General features: G+C 34.1%; 1 protein-coding gene across 1 annotated transcript; it reads left to right on the forward strand.

The window, feature by feature from the left end:
* Positions 1-19051: 19051 nt before the first annotated feature.
* LOC137819197 (uncharacterized) lies at positions 19052-20082 on the forward strand. The gene is made up of 3 exons (XM_068622970.2): positions 19052-19437; positions 19521-19658; positions 19844-20082. The coding sequence occupies exons 1-3, from the start codon at positions 19269-19271 to the stop codon at positions 19876-19878; spliced, it is 342 nt and encodes a 113-aa protein (XP_068479071.1). The 5' UTR covers positions 19052-19268; the 3' UTR covers positions 19879-20082.
* Positions 20083-20349: the final 267 nt, after the last annotated feature.

Below are 20349 nucleotides of genomic sequence, written 5' to 3' on the forward strand. Positions count from 1 at the left end.
ATTTCCCACTAGACAAGTTAAATCTTTAATAACTGAAATAGCCCTAGAAACCTCAATCTTAACCTGAAAACGAGCATAATTCCTCATATGCCATAACATCCAAATAGAAAAGGTTATCACAACAAGCTTAATCAATTTAAAAAAAGAACTACCATCACTCTTAATAAAAGAAAGAAGATCATCCTTATTAGAGAAATGAGAAGTAGGAAAAATCTGCCGAACCCAACTCCAAATATACAAAGCATTAGGGAATTCAAAAAATAAATGTTGAATAAATTTCTCATTCTTTTCACAAAGCGTACACATAGAACAAATATGCAAACCTTTACTTTGAATATGCCGATCTGTAGGAAGCCGCCCATGAAAAACTTTCCAAAGGACAAGAGTTTTTGAAGGCAGGATATATGAAAACCAAATAAACTTACCCCAACCACAGGGAACTCCTAGTTCCAAGAAAAAATTTCTAGCCGATTTAAGAGTGAACTGACCAGACTCCTCTAGAGTCCAATTAGGAATATCCTGTTCCGCTCTAACCATGATATGACTAAAAAGATGAGGCATATGCGGTAAAGACAAAGGAATATTCCAATCACAACTTGTCCAAAACTGAGAGTCTGTATCTGGAATGTTGACACCATTAGATAACCCTACAATATGTGCTAAAGAAGTTGTAGAATACCATTTATCATTCCATAAATTAATAAAAGAACATGTACCAGCAGTTCAAGAAGTATTATCAAGTATAGTAGAATAAAACTGCTTAATTCCAGGCCAAAGAGATGAGGATCTGTAAACCTTTTTAAAATCGTATTTTGATTTAAGAACCCTGGCTTTTAAGAGCAAAGACCAAGACCTATTGCTATAGGCAAAGTTCCAAGCAAGTTTAAGAAGATATGCTTTATTTTCATGGTGAAGGTTAATAATCTTCAAACCTCCATTCTCAAGGGGAGAACAAATCGTAGCCCAATTAACAGTAATTATGCCTTTCTTCAGAATATCGCCAGTCCATATATAGTTTCGACATCACTGCTCAACTTGCTTAAGAAGAGAAACATGTCATTTATACAAGTTAAAACTATGGGCTAGAATTCCCGCGTATTGACCAATTGAATCTGACCCATCATGCTAAGAGATTTTCCTTTTCCAAGATGCGAGCTTCAATTTGATTTTATCCGCCAAAGGTTGTAGAAAATGAATCTTTGGAGCACCAACAAATATAGGCACTCCTAAATAATTGAAAGGCAAACAACCATGATTACAAGAAAGAATACGCTGAATTTTGGTGACAAATCTTGCAGAATTATCCATGGTGAAAAAATTACTCTTAAAATTGTTAACATATTGATCCGAGAAATCACCATATATTTTAAGAAAGGTACTCAAATTTCTAAGAGACTTATTATCCGCCCTACAGAAAAAAAAAATATCATCAGCATACAAAACCTGAGAGGGAGTGAGAAAACCTTGCGGACCAGCCATATGTAGAATCTTCTTATCATTCACAAGCTTAGATAAGCCTCTATTGAGAACTTCCTCTGCAAGACAGAAAAGTAGAGGAGACAAATTATCACCTTGTTTGACACCTCTACTACAGGGAAAAAAAAACCCACTAGACTGCCATTTATTTTGATAGAAAGCATAGCAAATTGCAGAATAGTACTAATCCAACCGACAAACAAGGGGTGAAAACCAAAATGTGTCAAAACTAATAATAAAATCTTCCAACTCAGAGTATCAAAGGCTTTATGAATACCAACTTTGTACGCCACATTACCTCCTCGAAGCTTTTTAGATAACATGTTAATAGCCTCTGAAGCAATACCAATACAATCCTAAATTTGTCTCCCATGCATAAACCCATACTGATTAGGAGAAATTAGGAAACTTACCAATTGGTTTTAATTTCTGTTTAAGTATTTTGCTTTGATTTTCATCATTTAGATTTTTAAATAATTATTTTCAGTCACTAATATTTTATTTATAAAATAAATTAATAATATTTATTAAAATAAAATATGTGAATATTATATTACAACACTAGTATTTATCACTACAATGATTTAACACATAAATAGTGTTGAACAAGATGTTTTGATGTCTCCAAATCCAAGTGGAAAGCTTGAAGACCTTGTTGTTGTTATGTGTGTGTCTAGTTGTTTGAAACTTGTTAATTCACTCCTTAAGATGATCTAAGTTCATTTGAATCTTTAACCTTTTGAAAAGATGGGTTTTATAATTTTTTTTTTGAAATTTCAACAGGTTGAAATTTCAAAACAACAGGTTATTTTACCTTAGTAGTTTTTGAAAAGCTTGACTTTGCTGTCAAGTCAATTCAACCGATTGTTTTGACAAAACAACCGATTATTTTTCTGAAAACCTTAACAGAATTATGTTAAGTGGTTTTAATATGCTTTAAATGATCATAACTACCTTGGCTCCTTTATTAAATGTTTTTGACCACTTGGTTGGTCTATATAAAGGTGATTTTATGCTCCTAATCTTTGAGTAAGAAAAAGAGTTTATCAAAAACAGTTTTTCCAATATTTTGAAAGAGCTTTGGATCAATCTTAAGTGTGTGGAATAGGATAAGGTTGTAATTCTGAACTTTAAGCTTTGTAATACCCAAGTGTATTATATTCTCTTCTTCCTTGATTACTGTATTTCTGTATTGGCGTTGCCAAAGAGTGTTGTGTGTTCTTGAGGTGTTCAAGATCAACACTCTTGGTGTGGTTTGCCAAATGTAGTGTGTTTATTGAGGGGTTCAAGGTCACTACGTTGGTGTGTGGTGTTTGTAATATGGTTTTGATTGCATAGTGGTTTACCCAGTGGTTTCTGGGGACTGGATGTAGCTCTTGGTGTAAGAGTGAACCGGTATAAATTGCTTGTGTGCTTTTCTCTTACCCTTAACTCTTTAATTTCTGTTTTTAAGTTGTTTTTAATTTTGTTGATAAAAACAACCGATTGAATCAAAGAAACAACCAGTTGTTTTTCTGATATCATCTTAAAACAGTTTTGGTTCTTTGTTTCCTTGATTCCTTTCTCTGTAATTCAACATTGAATTTCATTATACCTTCAAAATTTTCGAAAATATTTTATAAACAATTCACCCCCTCTTGTTTAAGGTCATATATTCTAACAATTGGCATCAAGAGCTTGGTTCTTGAAAGATATTCAAGTTTGATCCTAAAAACCTTTTTCTTATGGCTGAAAAATTACCTTTTGGGGAGGGTCCCTCAATAAACAGGCCACCTTTATTTTGTGGTTTTTACTATCAGTTTTGGAAGGTTAGAATGGAAATCTTTGTTGAATCACTAGATAGAGAAATTTGGGATGCAATAGAAAATGGTCCTTTTATTCCTATGTTTGAAAAAGATGATGTTTTATTTGAAAAACCTTGGTCCCAATGGACTGAGAGTGAAAGTAAAAGAGCACAATATGATTGTATTGCAAAAAATATTATCACCTCTGCCTTAAATTCTAATGAGTTTTCAGGGTCTCAAAATGTGGATCTGCTAAGGAGATGTGGGATACACTTGAAGTAACTCATGAGGGAACCAATGAAATAAAGAGAGCAAGGAGAAGAAGTCAAGCTAGAAGGGAAAAAAAGCAAAATAAAAAAGAAGCCAATCTGTGTTTGATGGCCAAGGAAGAAGATGATGGATCTTTGGCAGCCAAGAATCACCTTTGAGCTTGAAGAATGACTGCTAAAGGGAAGAATATCAAGAGCAAAGACAATCTTTGTACCTACACTTTTCAATTGTATATGTCCTGCAGGGTTCTTTGAATGTCAAAAGACATCCTTGGCACATGCATAGTGTTGATCAAAAGAGAAACTTCAAAGAGAGTATGTGTGTTTTCATTTCTCAATTCATGTAAGTGTGCCTTGTGACCATATGAACATCTCAAAGTCTTCTTTTTGGGTGAATCTTTTGGGGTTCTCTGTGCAAAGGCATGAACAAATTGCATACTGCATTTTCATTAATTTAAAAGGTAATTTTTGGTTATGAAAAATGTTCTTTTCGTTGTCACAGTAAAACAACCGATTGTTTTTTCGAAACAACCGATTGTTTTTCCTCTGGCACCTTTGTATAATGTTGCCAAGTTTCCTTATGCATGATTAAACCAATCCTCTTTTTGAAATCTTGCTTTTGGATAAATATACATTGAATGTGCCTCAGAATCTGATAATAAAAGATTATATCCACTTGTTTTCTTGAAAACTCTATGTCATGTTCTATTCTTGAAATGTCAACATTGTTTGTACTGCTGGACTACTGTATTATCATTCTGATTTCTGATTTCTACAACCTTTCTCATTGTCTATTTGTGAGAACAAATAGGAGGAGAAGTCTATGCTTGATTTTGTTGTATAGATAGATTTAAAACTGTGCATTATGTTGTTGCTATTCTGAACTTGAAAGCACTAGAACACTTCACTTTTTCTGGTTTTTCTACTAATGTTGTATATGCAGAAAACCAGTTTGTTTGTCTTGTTATCTTGTTGCTGTTAGAATGTATGGCTTTAAACTAGAGGGGGGGGGGGGGGAGGTGAATGGATTAAAGAGGGTTTTCGCAAACATTTAAACTTGATTAAGAAATCAGTTTGCCAAAACACAAAGCAAAAAGCACAGCACCAGAAAAACAATCAGTTGTTTTGCAGAAACAATCGGTTGTTTATACCAGATTACAAATATAAAATTGAAATTAAAGAGTTAAAGGATAGAGAGAATGCACACAGAGGTTTATACTGGTTCACTCTTAATCCAGAGCTACATCCAGTCTTCCCAGAAAACATTGGGGAATCCACTAAGCAATCAACCCTATATCACTTACAACACAACCAAAGAAGTGACCTTGATCCCCTCAAGACACACACTTCCTTTGGTTCAACACAACACCACTAAGAATGTTGATCTTGATCCCCTCAAGAACACACAACACTTCTCAACTATACACACAGAGTTTCTTTGAAAGTACAAAGGATTACACTTGTTACAGAACAAATATGAAATCAATAGAAGATGAAAATCCTATCTCACACTTTTTTTTATCAATACAATCTCTAAGCAATCTCAATCTTTCAAAAGCTTAAAACTATTGAAAAACTCAAATCTGTTTTTCTGTATTAAAACAAAGTTGTTTGTTGCAAAATCTTAACAAACTATTAATTGCATTTAAAGATTGGTCAAAACATTAAAAATTGGAGCGTAAACAGTTGTAAAAACATTTAATGCTCAGTCAAAGCACAAAACATTTTTCTGTTATGGTCCCAAAACAAACAATCAGTTGTTTCCACGATTCAATCGGTTGTTTTGGTTTGACAGCAAGTCAACCATCAAAAACAGTTTACAATCTTTCTAAAAACACCTAAGTATTAAACAATCGGTTGTTTCGACAAAACAACAGGTTGTTTTTCACTTGGTTTTAAAAACACTTTTCAATTAAAAGGTTTGAGAATGCTTATATTTTGGATTCAATCAAGAGTGGATATATACAATTAATCTACCCCAGATCCTATCTAAAGACAGCTCAACAACATCAAGCACATCCTGCCTTTCATCAACCTTCAAAGGGTTTGGATTCTTCAAAGCTTGAACACACTTGTTTCAACAATCTCCCCCTATTTGATGAAGACAAATCCTTGATTACTTGTGTTGGATATGATTGAATCTGAAGCAGTACCTGCATAAACAGCATATATGCAATCCAATGCTTCTTACAGTAGCAAGTTAGATTTTCACACTTTGAAAGCAATTTCTAGACTAACAATCAGTTGTTTACTCGAAACAATCGGTTGTTTCTATCAGCAGAAGCAGAAACAAGTTTGATATCAGAGATTTCAGCATATTTAAACAGTTTCAGAGAAAGATTCACAAGAACCAATCAATTCTCCCCCTATTTGTCTTCACAAATAGACTTTAACATGTATTAAAACAGATTTAGGAAAGATTATGAAGGTCAAGGATACCTAACTCATTTCTTAGAAAGAAGAACCTGTCTTTTGGTAATGGTTTTGTGAAGATATCAGCTAACTGCAGTTTAGTCTAAACAAACTTCACTTCACAGTCCTCATTGCTTACATGATCTCTGATGAAATGATGACGTATCTCAATATGCTTAGTCCTTGAGTGCTGAATCTGATTTTTGGTAAGATTGATGGCACTTGTGTTATCACACACAAAGGAACCTTGCTGATTTGCAATCCAAAGTCTGCAAGTTGTTGTTTGAGCCACAAAATCTGTGCACAACAGCTTCCAGCAGCTATGTACTCAACCTCAACAGTAGAGAGAGCTACACATGCTTGTTTCTTGCTATGCCATAAGATAAGGCTTGAACCAAGAAGGTGGCAAGTGCCACTTGTGCTCTTCCTATCTAACTTGCAACCTGCAAAGTCAGAATCTGAATAACCAATTAAATGAATGGGAGAGTGAGAAGGATACCATAACCCAACAGTTGATGTTCCTTTGAGATATTTCAGAATTCTTTTTGCAGCTTTGAAGTGTGACTCCTTAGGATTTGCTTGATATCTTGCACAAAGACACACCGCAAACATAATGTCCGGTCTACTTGCTGTTAGATATAACAAAGAGCTAATCAAACCTCTGTATTTGGTTTGATCTACCCCTTTTCCAGCAGCATCTACATCCATGTAGCAGCTTGATGGCATAGGAGTGCTTGCTTCTTTGCAACTCTCCATTTCAAATTTCTTGAGAATCTCTTTACAATACTTTGATTGGCATAGAAAGATATCATCCTTTGTTTGCTTAACCTGCAATCCAAGAAAGAAAGACAATTCTCCCATCATAGACATTTCAAACTCACCTTTCATAGCAACCACAAATTCTTCACACAAACTATCTTGTGTAGCACCAAAGATGATGTCATCAACATAGATTTGCACAAGGATAATTTCAGAATTTGACTTTTTGATGAAGAGAGTCTTGTCAATCATTCCTATTTCATAGCCATGAGACAGCAGAAAGTTGTTAAGCCTCTCATACCATTTCAACATCCATCTTTCACCACCTTTTACAAGTTTCCCTCGTAATCTAAAAGGACAATCACATTTTTTACTTTCACTCCCAGTCACTTGTAAGTCATTATTATATCGCCTGTATTTACCTCCTCTATCATAATCCAATAATATGTACGTCTTCTTTCCGCGTTGTCTATTTGAAATATTTTACCTCGATATAACAATAACAAAGCCAAAATCATACACAACTTTTCTGGCCCACCTCAAAAGCTCATCTACAAAAAGTTGTCACAACTTGATATTTAATTTACTAAATAATACACAATCTAAACATATTTTTCAACCTTCACCTTTACCACATATGTGGTAAGCAAATCACTATATTCATGTGGCTTGCATTCATTGTCTAATAATGCTTTACAAGATATTGATGGCTCAATATCAACATCATCTAGTCCCTCCCACACATCAAGTTCATCATATAACCCTGGGTAAAACCCTACGATATTCTCCATACTCCTACAAAATAACATGTTACCTAACAGAAAATTCCAACAAAATATTAAAAAGTTGTTTCCTAGAATATGCATTTTGGAAGAGAAAAAACCATTATGGAATACCTTTTATGGAATACATATTTTGCCTTCCAGATTTGGCCTTTTTGGAAGTCAAAATACGTGTTTCGAAAAAGGTATTATGGAATATTTTTTTCTCTCTTATGGAATCCCTATTCTGAAAAACAATTTTGCAGTATGGAGTACCATTTTGGAATTAACTTTTTCACTTTTAGAAACCCCATTTCATAATTTTTTTTTGCTTCCAGAAATCTCATTCTGAAAAAAAAAACTTTCCATTTCATAGCATCTCATTTCAGAATGTGTTAGAGATTTCCAATTCTGAAATTCATTCTCCCATTCTGAAATACCAATTTCGAAACTCATCCCCAGAACCCAATTTCTGAAAACACCCACGTCACCATATCCAATCCAAAACAGTACAACACTCCTCATTCTTTTACCGCAAACCACCAATGAAACTTTCTCAACACAGCAACAACTCCATTGAACCTCCATCAACAACCTTTGCTGCAGTAATGTCCACGATCTCACCTACAACCCACACATTACCATGGAAACTGTATTGTGAAATAAAAGGATAATTTTGAAATTTTGAAAATTTATGGGGGTGCAGGAATAAGAAGATGGGTACAGGAAGAAACACCCAAAAATTAAAATAGTGTTGTGTTGTGTGACATATTCCTTTAGATTAGGTGCGCTAAAATTTGAATCTACCAAATTTAAAAATTGAATCTAAAAATCACGAGAAATCAACTTTCGTGAGATTGTATTTAATCCTTTTTCTTTAAATTACACAACTTAATTCAGTTCACAATTTAAAGTCGAAAATTAACTCTAACGAAACTCAATAGTATATTATATTTATTTATTTATATTTATTACCTTCAAGTTATGATGGATTTCCTATGAGCTCTTCTTGGATGTTTGTGGAAGATGGTGCGGAAGCTTAATGGAAGAGATGAACAAGGTCCTCCTAAGAGGTGTGGTGACCTTGAAGGTGCATGAAGAGTGTGAAAATGGGGAGGTTCGGCCAGCCCCTTTGAAGGTGGTGAAATGAAGATTAAAACCTAGAAGCTAGGCAAGGAGTAATGTATGACACTAAATTGGCAGCATAACAATACTCTATTCAATCTTAAAAATACAAGGTGTAGGCTCCTCCTTTTATAGGCTAAGGAGGACCATAATGCAACCCTAATGCTAATCAAAATGAAATGCAAATTACATCACATGGAGCACATGGCCGGCCATGTGAAGAAACATTCTAGAACGTGAGCAAATCTAGGGTAAATCACATGGAAACAAGTTTATGCTATTTACACTACACTTAATACTAAGATGCCCTTAATGGGCCTTCATGTAGCATATACATGTTGCTTTCTCTCCCATCCGAGGCTTTACCCAAGGCTCCCATTCGTAGCTTGGTCATGGACCTAGTAAGAGGTCCTAGACGCTCTCCACCTTATGCTAGACGCTCTTCACTTTGGCCTAGACGCTCCTTCCTTTGGCCTAGACGCTCTTGGTTTGGCTTTGGATGCTCACGTCTTGGCTCTTGTCTTTTTATATGAGGTTGTGCTTGGCCCTCTTCCATCAAGTTATATTTATTTTCTAAATAGTAAATTTTATTTTTTATAATTGACTTGTTAATTGAATTTTACCGTATTATATATATAAATGTAAATATTTTCATTTATTAAATTTTTTAATATATTATTTTTGTTGACTTTTTAATATAACTGTGTAGACTTTTTAATTAATATAATCTAGAATTGATTAACTTTTATTATGAATACGTTTGAAAAGATATTACATATTAGATGCAGTTCATCTAGACTAAAAAAAAAATAATTTCACATTAATATTAAAAATAGATTAACATTAGTTTCAAAAAATTTAATTAAATTTTTTTCTAATATGTCTTTCATTAAAATTTGAAAATTCAATATATGTTGAAGATCTCACAATGACTAGAAATGAAAACATCATTTTATAATATATAAGTAAATACTTACTTTTTCTGGGGAGGAGAATAAAATGTTGGTTGAAAATATATCTGAAGAAGAAGTTAAATTTGTTGTATGGAGTTGTGAAAGTTCGAAGAGCCCTAGTTCTGACGGATTTAACTTCGGCTTTTTAAAGTTCTGTTGGGAGATTTTAAAAGAGGATGTTCTGAAGGCTGTGAACGAGTTTGCAGATAGAGGCAGTTGGCCCAGAGGGTCAAATGCGTCTTTCATCTGTTTGGTGCCCAAGGTTGACAACCCGCAACAGCTAAGTGACTTCAAACCTATCTCTCTGGTAGGTTGTTTATATAAAATCATCTCAAAGGTTTTGTCTCTTAGACTGAAGAAGGTGATGACTAAGCTGATTGATATTAGGCAATCTGTTTTCCTGGAAGGAAGGGGCCTATTGGATAGTGTCCTCGTAGCTAATGAGGTTTTAAAGGAGGTGAAGTGGAGGAAGAAGAGTTGTGTTTACTTTAAAGTAGACTACGAAAAGGCGTATGACTTTGTAAGTTGGGATTTTTTATATTATATGCTTGGAAGGTTAGGTTTCTACTAAAAATGGATCAGATAGATTAAATCATGTTTGGAATCTTCCTCTGTGTCAGTGCTTGTAAATGGGAGCCCTACTTCGGAGTTTTACCCTAAGAGGGGGTTACATTAAGGCGACCCTCTCGCGCCTTTTTTGTTTCTTATTGTGGCAGAAGGTTTGGTAGGTGTTGTAAGGAAAGCTGTAGAGAAGAATTTGGTGGAGAGTCTGGAGGTTGGGGTACAAAAGGTTAAGGTAAATATGCTTCAATATGCGGATGATACTTTGTTTCTTTGTGAAGCTAACTTTAAATTTTTTTGCAATTTGAAAGTCATTCTACACTGTTTTGAATTAGCCTCTGCTTTGAAGGTCAATTTTTTGAAGAGTAGAATTGGAGGGGTGGGGGTTGACCACATTGTGACTCAGTAGTTTGCTGCTATCGTTAATTGCGAAGTCATGAAAACCCCTTTTAAGTACTTGGGGTTTCTTGTGGGGGGGAGCCACAAGCGAGTTTCGTTTTGGGACGTAGTGTTGGAAAAAGTTAAGAGTAGGTTGGGAAAATGGAGAGGTAGATTTCTTTTGTTGGCCGGGAGAGTTTGTCTCATTAAGTCGGTTCTCTCTGTTATCCCGTTTTTTTATTTATCTATGTATATGTTTCCTTCTGCTGTGCTAAAGGAGATTGAAAAAATTCAAAGAAAGTTTTTGTGGGGTTGAGGTTCAGATGGAAGGAAAATAGCGTGGGTTTCGTGGAAAAAGGCTTGTGAGCCTAGAGAAGTTGGCAGTCTTGGTATTTTGAACTTAAGGCTTTTCAATGTGGCTCTATTGGGAAAGTGGACTTGGCGTCTGGAGACTGAGAATGGTGGTTTGTGGAAGGAAATTCTTGACTCTAAATAAGGAGGTTGGAGAATCTTGCAAGATCAAAGGAGTAATGCTAAGGACTCCATCTGGTGGAGGGATTTGAAGGGGGTTTGGGGGATGGAGGAATGGGATAGAACCTTTGAGAATTTTTGTGAGTGGAAAGTGGGAAACGGGAAGTATATCTTGTTTTGGAAAGATGTTTGGGCGGGCAACGAAGATTTGAAAAGTAAATTCCAAAGACTGTATTCCTTATGTGGTAATAAAGAAGGTAATCTAGAGTCTTGTGGGGAGTGAGTTAACGATAGTTGGGAGTGGAAGTTAGTCTGGAGAAGAGGTCTTTTTTAGTGGGAAAATAGTTAGGAAGCCCAGTTGTTACAAGAGGTGCATGGAAAGGCCTCGGTCTTGAGTATTGAAGATAGCCGGGTTTGGAAGGTAGGTAAGGATAGTGGGTTTTCGGTAAAGTCTGCCTATGCTAAATTAAGAGGCCCCTTTGAGGGAGAGAGTCTGTTTGTATCCCTTTGGAAGTCTTATGCTTTGCCTACAACCCAGTTTTCTGCTTGGAGGGTGTTGTCTAATTCGGTTGCTACAAAAGTTAATTTGGAAAGGCGTGGGGTTTCGGTTGATAGCAACCTCTGTAGCTTTTGCAGGATGGAAGTGAAGTCGACAAATCATTTGTTTTTTTATTGCAGGATTGTTGGACTTGTTTGGAAACAGTGTTTTACATGGTTGGGGACTACGTCCGTTGATCATGTTGATCCAGTTTCCCACTTATTGCAGTTTAATGTGTTAAATGCATCTGCCCAGGTTAAAGTTGTTTGGAGTAGCATCTGGATTGCAGTAGTAAATGAAATCTGGAAGCACAGGAATAAGCATATTTTCCAAGGTGGAGTGATAGATCATTCAGAAATGTTTACCTTGGCTCAATTAAAGGTTTGGTCTTGGGTAACATCTAAATCTGTTTATGCTTGTTTTACTTATTATGAGTGGTGCATTGATCCTATGGCTTGTATGTTTTCAATTAAGTGAGCTTATGCAAGGTTTATTCCTTTGACTGGGGTGTTCTTTTGTTTTAAGGTTATAAGGATTAGGTAGGTTAGAAGGGGTTTTGAGGAACTGTTGTGCTATGATTATGTATAAGGGTTGAGCCACCCCTAAAGTGGTTCATATTAATTTATTTTTTCTTGTCGATAAAAAAAAAGTAAATACTTACTTTATAAGCAAGATATGATGCTTTCTTTAAACTAAAATAATCTCAAATATAATTTTACAATTCATAATATAAATTTATATTATATTATACATTATACAATCCCAAATACAAAAATAAAATTTTGTATTTTAATTTATATAATTCAAAATGCACAAAATCATAAATGTTAATTTTCGGATTCTGGAATCTATAAAGTCTTCAAATTCTATAGTTCAAAACTAAACAAAATATGTCCATAAAAAAGAGTGATTTTGGTATCTTTTGAAATATAAGGGTAGAAAACTAAAATATTACTTTGGATCTTCCTTCTTTTAGCCCATTGTCACTGTTGCCAACTTATAGTCTATCACAATTTTTGTTTTAAAATATTTTTTTAATTGGAAATTGTAAGGATTTAGAAAATAACCTTAGAGTAGAAGTGATAGATTTTAAATGGTACATAAATATTTTATTATTAAAATGAAAAAAAAATAAAAATAGAAGATTTCGTTATTCAGATTTCATCTTAAAAGAACTATCATTTCTCTAAAACTTCTCTTTTTCTTTGTTCTCCTCATTTATCAGATTGACAATCATAGTCCATCATTGGACTCCTGGAAGCAAAGACGACAAGATTGTCTGATCAGAATATATAATATAGTAAGTTCATTTTTGCTCTTCTCTTTGAGACACAATTTGAATTTGTTAGGTTGGTCTCTGTTTAGGTCCTTGCATGTGGTGCTTTCATCTTCAAGATTAGTTCCTGTTCGCTCAGAGTCCTAGTGATATAGTTAGAATTTTTTTTATCAAAACTATGTGGTGCAGGTTATGTTGTCCTTGGGTCTTATTGAAGTTGGAACTCTTAATGAGCATCTGCTCCAGCTTAGGTAAGGGAGACTAGTTTAAGTTTTTCATATAACCCTAGGCTTGAAGATCTAGATGTGGGGGTAACGTAGTCACTAGTTACAATTTTCTTGCAGGATTGTTTGTTTTGAGTAAAGTAGATGATTTTGTGAATTATGTATAGTATATGTTGTTTTTATGAGAATAAGTGTTGAATATGTTGTCTTTGGGATGAAAAGTGTTGAATTGTTAATATGAATGAGTGAATTGTATTATGATATAATTGATGTGTAAGAGATTCTAATTATTAGTTGGTTGATTATGGTGAATGATTTTAATTTAGAAATGTTGGATATATATGGTATTATAGATTTAAAGAGTAGCTATATTAGAGTAATTATCCAACTATAGCAGAGATTATTACTTTGGTTTGGTATGTTTGATAACATAACATTTGAATGTAAATTTTTTGGTGAAAATAAAAAATATAGCAAATATTAGAAACTGTTTTCTACATATCTCGCTCAGGCGAGATAATTCTTGCTCAGACGAGATAATTCTCACTCAGGCAAGATAATTCTCACTCAAACGAGAATACAGTAAAAAATGGGGTGCTCTTGGGTTCATTTTCGCTCAAGCGAGAAGGAATTTCGCTCAGTCGAGACCCATTTTCGCTTGAGCAAAATAGGGTGAATATTGGGGTGCACTCGAGTTTAATCTTGTTCAAGAAAGAGTATTTTCGTTAGAGCGAGGCGCATTCTCGCTCGAGCGAGATGCATTCTCACTCAACTGAGATTTTTTTTGCTTAAGTTAGAGTAAAAAAACTTATTTTTTTTTATTTTTAAAAGGTTGGGTTATTCATGTTCTGTTGTTTTTAATGTTATTTGAATGAAATTTTATTTTATATATATATATATATTTCTAATTGAAAATTTTCTTTAATAGGATGTTTATGTGATTTGTTGGATAAATTTTTGGTGTGTTTTGAATTTCTAAGCTTTGACATGATTTAATGGTGTGAATTTAAATATTGTGAGATGTGAATTATGAATCATAATCAAGAGGTAGTATTTTCAGGAAATAAAATACCATATTGAGATTGTTTAAGATGTGCATTGATTAGGGATTTGTTTATAAGGATGTATTCTAATTCTCCTGATATATTGGAATCACATAGATGAGGATTATCTGGTGTTGAGAGTCGAAAGAGGTTCATATGGTTTTTTCTGCGATTTGAAAAATAATTTGGTCTTTCAAGTCATATGAATTAACCATGTCATACTAGTTGATATGATATTGAGATTATTATGCGCATAATTGTGTGGATTCAGAGTGAGGTTTATAGGTAATAATTTTATATGTGAGATTTTTAGGGATATTAGATAAATTTTTAAAATCAGTAAATTTAGTGGATTTCACAACTTATTTAATGACCATCTCTTATGATTTTATAATTTTTTGATAAATTTTAACCAATTAAGAACAATGTGTTAAAATGGTGTGCTTCTAGCACTGCGTTAGTAATGTCATGGAGGTAGTTGTGTCAACCGTCATGAGATAATGAGAAGTGTGTGGTAAAAAATGGTACATTATACTATGGAAGTCACAATTGTAAATACAGGACTGGCCTAATTTCTTTCTCATTTTCATATTGTACATGTGTAGGCTGAGGGACCCAGATAGTACTTGTGACTGGATATTCAATTGTTGACGTATCGATGATCTCAAAATTCCTTCAAGCCTCCTTCCTTCAATGTTGATGCTCGGTCGAGCGGGGTACCTACAAATTGCACTCTGACGCTCAAGTCAGTGTTCTAGTTTAGGTGTATTCTAGCATAATGTAAAAACGTACCTTACTCCTTCTGATACAAACCAAGACAACAAGAAGATGATCAAGGATGCACACTATGAAAGGTCATCTCAACATTCAAGTGAAAACCTTACCAGAGGGAGAAATGGACAAAGACTAGAGCATCTCAAGTTCTTCCTGCTGGTCTACTTAAGAATAAAACATGTTGTAAATAATTTGGGTTCACTTTAGGAGTCCAAATAGCAAAGATAGGCTAGAAGAATGTGCCTTTAGCATAATAGGGGGTGTGGGTAGCATTTTAGCTTGTTTCTAGCCCTTTTGGAAGGCATTTTGACCTAGTTTCTAGAAGGACAAGCCTAGGATGCGGATTTGACTTAGTCAAACCCTAAGGTTGCCCATTTTTTCCCTTTTCCTATCCTACCCATTTAGCTTGTTCTCTAAGGCTCCTTGACCTATAAATAGGAGGCCTACCTGGTATATTTTACAAGTTGAAATTAATAGAAGAAGAGTTACTTTGCACAATTGTGTAAGGTGTTAGTGAGGTTTGAATTCCTCTTAGAATTTAGGTCTTATCTTGTGAGTATTGAGAGCTCTCAAGTGGTAGCTATCATCACTTATCTTGGAGGCCAATCACACTCCAAGTGGCGTGCTCCATTTCTCAAATCCATCACATAAGCTTTCTCATTCCTTCGTTTATTCTTCCATTGTCATTCCATTATTACTCTTTGTATCATGTTCTTGTTTGGTTTCCCTTGTTTCCATTCGAAAATTCTATTTGGTTTCCTTTCCTTGTTCTTTAATTCCGAACATTCTAGCATCATTCTCATCTTATAATTGTCTTTTCCTTTTCCTTTTGTGAAGTGAACCTTCACACTTACTTAACCACTTGGTTAAGTTCGTGTCCAGTGGGGATCTTCTTAGAGTTCTCACCATATTCTTGTTTAAAAAACTCAATTTAAGTAAAGTGTCACACCATAAAATGAACAATCCTAAAATCAACTCACATCACCTTCACAGAGGACTCTATTTATAGTGATTTGATTTATGGGTCTTGACACTTATGGGTCGAATATCGGTTGTCAACTGACATGCGTAATGATTCCTTAATGCTAGGAATGTATATCTTTCAATTTAATTAGTTTATCTATTATGTTGGAGATATTTTTCATATATTTTGGAGTGTAAGTTGACACATTCAACGTCATCATAATTATTATTACATGTTTATTTATTATGTACCTTTGTGGTATTTGACTCGATCGATCATCTTATCGACACTGTTTCTTCCGATATCGACCGGTACACATATAATATTTGCAACATAATATGCCTCAAATTAAAGAGGTTGCGTGAACAAATTGTCCAAATTTATTGAAAGAAATAAAGTGAGCAACTCACTTTAAATGTGGCTCCTGGAGTAGCTATGGTAATAATAAGATCATAATATTCATATAACTTCAAAATAATTTTTTATTTTTCCCTTTGTTTGACCCATATAATGGGCATGGGGGCAAGCAATGAGTGAGATTTTGGTGGTGTTTCATTGATTGCTGTATGAAAAAGAGTTTTATTAAAAGCTCTTGAATTGTACACAGTTAGGTCAATTTTATCCCCCTATCGTATTTTCTACTTCATTCATCAACAGATTAATCCACTGAAATTGGCAATAATGCATGCATAATTTCTTTTAAATTTTTAAAAGCCGTGAAATTTCTTTTTAAGAAAAAATAATTTAAATTATATAAGACCGACTTCAATTATTTAAAACAAAAACTACTGGGATCAGTATATTGTGTAATTTTATTTTTGTTTAATAAAAACTGATAATATTTAATCATAAATAAAAGAAAATAATATATATACGTGTCATCATGTAAATCTTGAGATAGAGGAAGACTGATCATATTAAAACATTAGTGTACTAGACCAGAGCACTCAGAGCTCAGCACTTTAAGGTCAGCCTTCAGCACCTGCCATACAGATCAGCTCGGCTTTTGGGCCATGTTGGTGGACCATGTGATTGGGCCTCGAATGTATGTATTAGTCATTTTTGTATGTTTAGTGTAACCCTTCGTACATAAGGCCTAGGCGGCAAACCAGGGGTAGTTATGGACCTAGGGGTGCGCTTAGTGCACATGGGTCTAGTTCAAGTAAAACATTTTCTTTTAAACCTAAGCCTATGTGTGTTAGGACACGTAAAGTTTAGGTTGCATGTATGTGTTGGGTTAGACTCACTTCCTATGTGGAGGTCCAGTCAAATATTAATCTTTAACGTTTTTTCGAACAGAGAGACAGCAGTCAACAGAATAGACAGATAGAAAAAGAAAGAGAAAAGAGAAAAGATAGAAAATTTCACTCAGCAACTTCCGGCCACCACCAACGCTTTGTTCACCATTGAATCGGGCTGAAATTTTGTCATCAGGTTCATACTTTGTGTGAATTCAATCAGACCGTTCGGATCTTGCAGAAGTTGTTTGAGCAGAGAGAAATTCATCTCACACTGCAGCAGCATTCTCAGCGTTTCTATTGAGGACGAAACTTTTCAGATTGTTTCGTCCACCGTTGGATTGAGCTGAAATTTTTTCAGAAGGTTCATACTTCGTGGTGCTTCAATTAGACCGTTAGGATTGTTCAAAAGTCATTGGAACAGGGATATATAGGCCGCGTATGGTAACTCCAGTTTTGTGAATTTTTCAGGTTTCTTATTCTCTATTGTATTGCTATTTGGTTGGTTATTAAGCACAATTTGTATTGTGATTTGAGACTCTCTTGTAACCATAAATTTGATCATAGTGGAGCTTGATTGACTGACTTGTGCCCGTGGTTTTTACTTCTCACATTGAGAAGGTTTTCCACCTTAAAATTTTCGTGTCTTCTTGAAGTGTATTTTGTGTTGCTGTCATTATTTGTTATTGCTCCTCACATATTCTTGCAAGTTGGGGAAATTATTATGCGTTGCTTATTGCTCTTGTTGAGATATTATTTTTATTGTGTTGAATTTCCCATCAGTATGATGCGTAGCGCCACGCTGAGGGTACCATGAATTGGTGAGTGCCCTTCATTTCCAAAATGTTGGTGGTAGATAGTTAAAAATGACATGAAAAAGAAGGTCGACAAATAAGAGAAAATGTTTGTTTTAGATAATTGCTTTGGATTGAAAGAGAACAACAACAAATAACAACAAAATCACGAAATTGGTTTTTATCTCAAGTCCAAACTTTATTCTTCATGAACGTTTGTAGTAAGGAAATTATTGGAATAAGTCTTTTTTTTTAAGTAACAAATGATTTTTCAGCATGAAAATATCCTGGTCCACATTGAAATTTTATTTGCCACATAAAAAAATTTACAATAACTCAATTTAATAATTTCCTTACTATAAGTATTCATAAGGTCTAAAGTTTGGATGAAGATGAAAATCAATTTAAAAAAATAAAATAAAAATACAGGAACGAATCCTTTTAATACTTATACAGATTGATGCATTTGAGTATTTTGCCTTTAAATTGAGGTAGGGTTAATTATGTTATTTTAGAATATAATTTTTCTTGAAGGAAGTTTCAGAAATAAAATATAAAATACCAAATAATTCACACTTGAAAACTGCACATCAATGTTCAAAACGAAGGACTTTATTATGGCTTATCTGTATAACTTTCCTTTATAACATAAAACTGAGTTTCTCAAAATTATAAACTTTTATGAAGAAATATTTATTTTCTAAAAATAAAACACATAAATTAAAATGAGTTAATATAAAAACTCGATTGTATCTTTTTCTTACAGTTTATTTTCCATAAAGAATTGAACAAACAAAACCAACGTACACGCAATTTAAACCAATTTTGGATGAGAGTTATAGTGGTGGGCTCCTAAAAGGGTCTTATAAATTTATAAGTATTTATATAAGGGTCCTGATACTTTCCAACCATTTTTTAAAACGCACTTAACAATCAATAATAATAATATTATTTTAATAATTTTTATATCATTTTATTATAAATTTATCTTTTGTTATATATTTTTTTTAAAAACTATTAAATCAAAAATTATATATAACTGTAGGGTTAGTGCATTACTGTTATTTTACTTATGTTACCGTTAAGCAAGATTACTTTTATGTAAGGACTCTTTTATCCGTATATATTTTACTCTCTCACCACAGCAACGGTTACTTTTGAGTTACCTAATAAAGAAGTATTCTTTCTTTTTCTCTAATAAAGAAGTATTCTTTCTTTTTCTCTTTGCATGGCCCTCTCTTCACTGCAACATGTATCAAGAGCACAAAATTTTTCTTTTGTGGCTTCCATCATGTCTGAGACATTTTCAATGAAATAGAAGCTCTTTTATTGGCGCAAGTAGAATGTCTTGACAAACACCATCTTCTTGATCCTCTTGCTTCTCCTGTAGCTATTCTTGTCTCATGGAATCCAGTATCTTCAAGAACTGATAAGGTTAAGAACAAGTTCAATAGTTTTCGTGGAAACCATGACTCTTATCGTTCAGGTTCTCTTCAATGGTCTCGTTCAGGTTCTCTTCAAGGGTCTTCCAACTACCGACCTCACCAACATGACTCATGGCATTATTCTTAAACCCCAACCCACTTGTCAAATATGCAAGAAAATCGGGCATACTATTGAGTTTTTTGCTGGCAAAGGTATGATCAACACTCTTCCACTAAGGCTCACGCAAATTTCACTCAACTGCAAGACACCGATTCCAGTGCTCCTTCTCTGTTAGGTATTCTTTCTTCTGTTGACGACCCTCTGTGGTACCCAGACAGTGGAGCCACACACCATATCACGAACAACTCCTCTACTTACACTAGCAAGAATTCTTATGACGGCACTGACACAGTAAAGATGGGTAATGACACAGGTTTGAAAATCTCTACTATTGGTTCTGCTCATATTCGTTCTTCTACTTCCAATAACAATCTTGTTTTAAAAGATCTTCTTCATGTTCCTGAAATCACTAAGAATCTTATCAGCGTTTCTAAATTATGTATTGATAATAACGTTTTCTTTGAATTTCATTCTAACACATGTTATGTTATTCATCAGGTTACGAAAAGAGTTATGCTTCAGGACATTCTTAAAAATGGCTTGTATATATTTCCTACTTTGCTATCTGTTTCTCAGTGTTCTGTAAATTCTCTATCTTTCACTGCTGATAAAATCAATGTAAACACATGGCATGAACGTTTTGGCCATTGCAATTTTAAAGTTCTCAAACAAATTATGTCACACTGTAATATACGTGTTTCTGATAATATTCAATTTTGCTCTGCTTGTATTCGTTGAAAAAGTCATCAATTACCTTTCTAACTTCTGTGCATACTTGTACTAAGCCTCTTGAACTGATTTACACTGATATCTGGGGACCTTCCCCTTTCATGGCTTCCAATGGTGCTCCCTATTATGTTTCTTTTTAGATGCCTACACTAAATTTACTTGGATTTATGTCATGCATAAAAAGTCTCAAGTCATCAATATTTTTAAAACCTTTAAAGGTCTTGTTGAAAAACAAACGGGGTACACAATTTGTGCTCTTCAAACAGACAATGCCA

This window comes from Phaseolus vulgaris, chromosome 7, assembly GCF_051622355.1.
Source record: "Phaseolus vulgaris cultivar YP4 chromosome 7, ASM5162235v1, whole genome shotgun sequence".
In the NCBI taxonomy this organism is placed as follows: domain Eukaryota; kingdom Viridiplantae; phylum Streptophyta; class Magnoliopsida; order Fabales; family Fabaceae; genus Phaseolus; species Phaseolus vulgaris.

Coding starts and splice junctions, on each gene's coding strand:
- LOC137819197 (XM_068622970.2), top strand. CDS start 19,269: ATGACTCTTATCGTTCAGGTTCTCTTCAATGGTCTCGTTCAGGTTCTC. Junction 19,438..19,520: donor TGAGTTTTTTGCTGGCAAAG/GTATGATCAACA, acceptor CTTCTCTGTTAG/GTATTCTTTCTTCTGTTGAC. Junction 19,659..19,843: donor AAAGATGGGTAATGACACAG/GTTTGAAAATCT, acceptor GTTATTCATCAG/GTTACGAAAAGAGTTATGCT.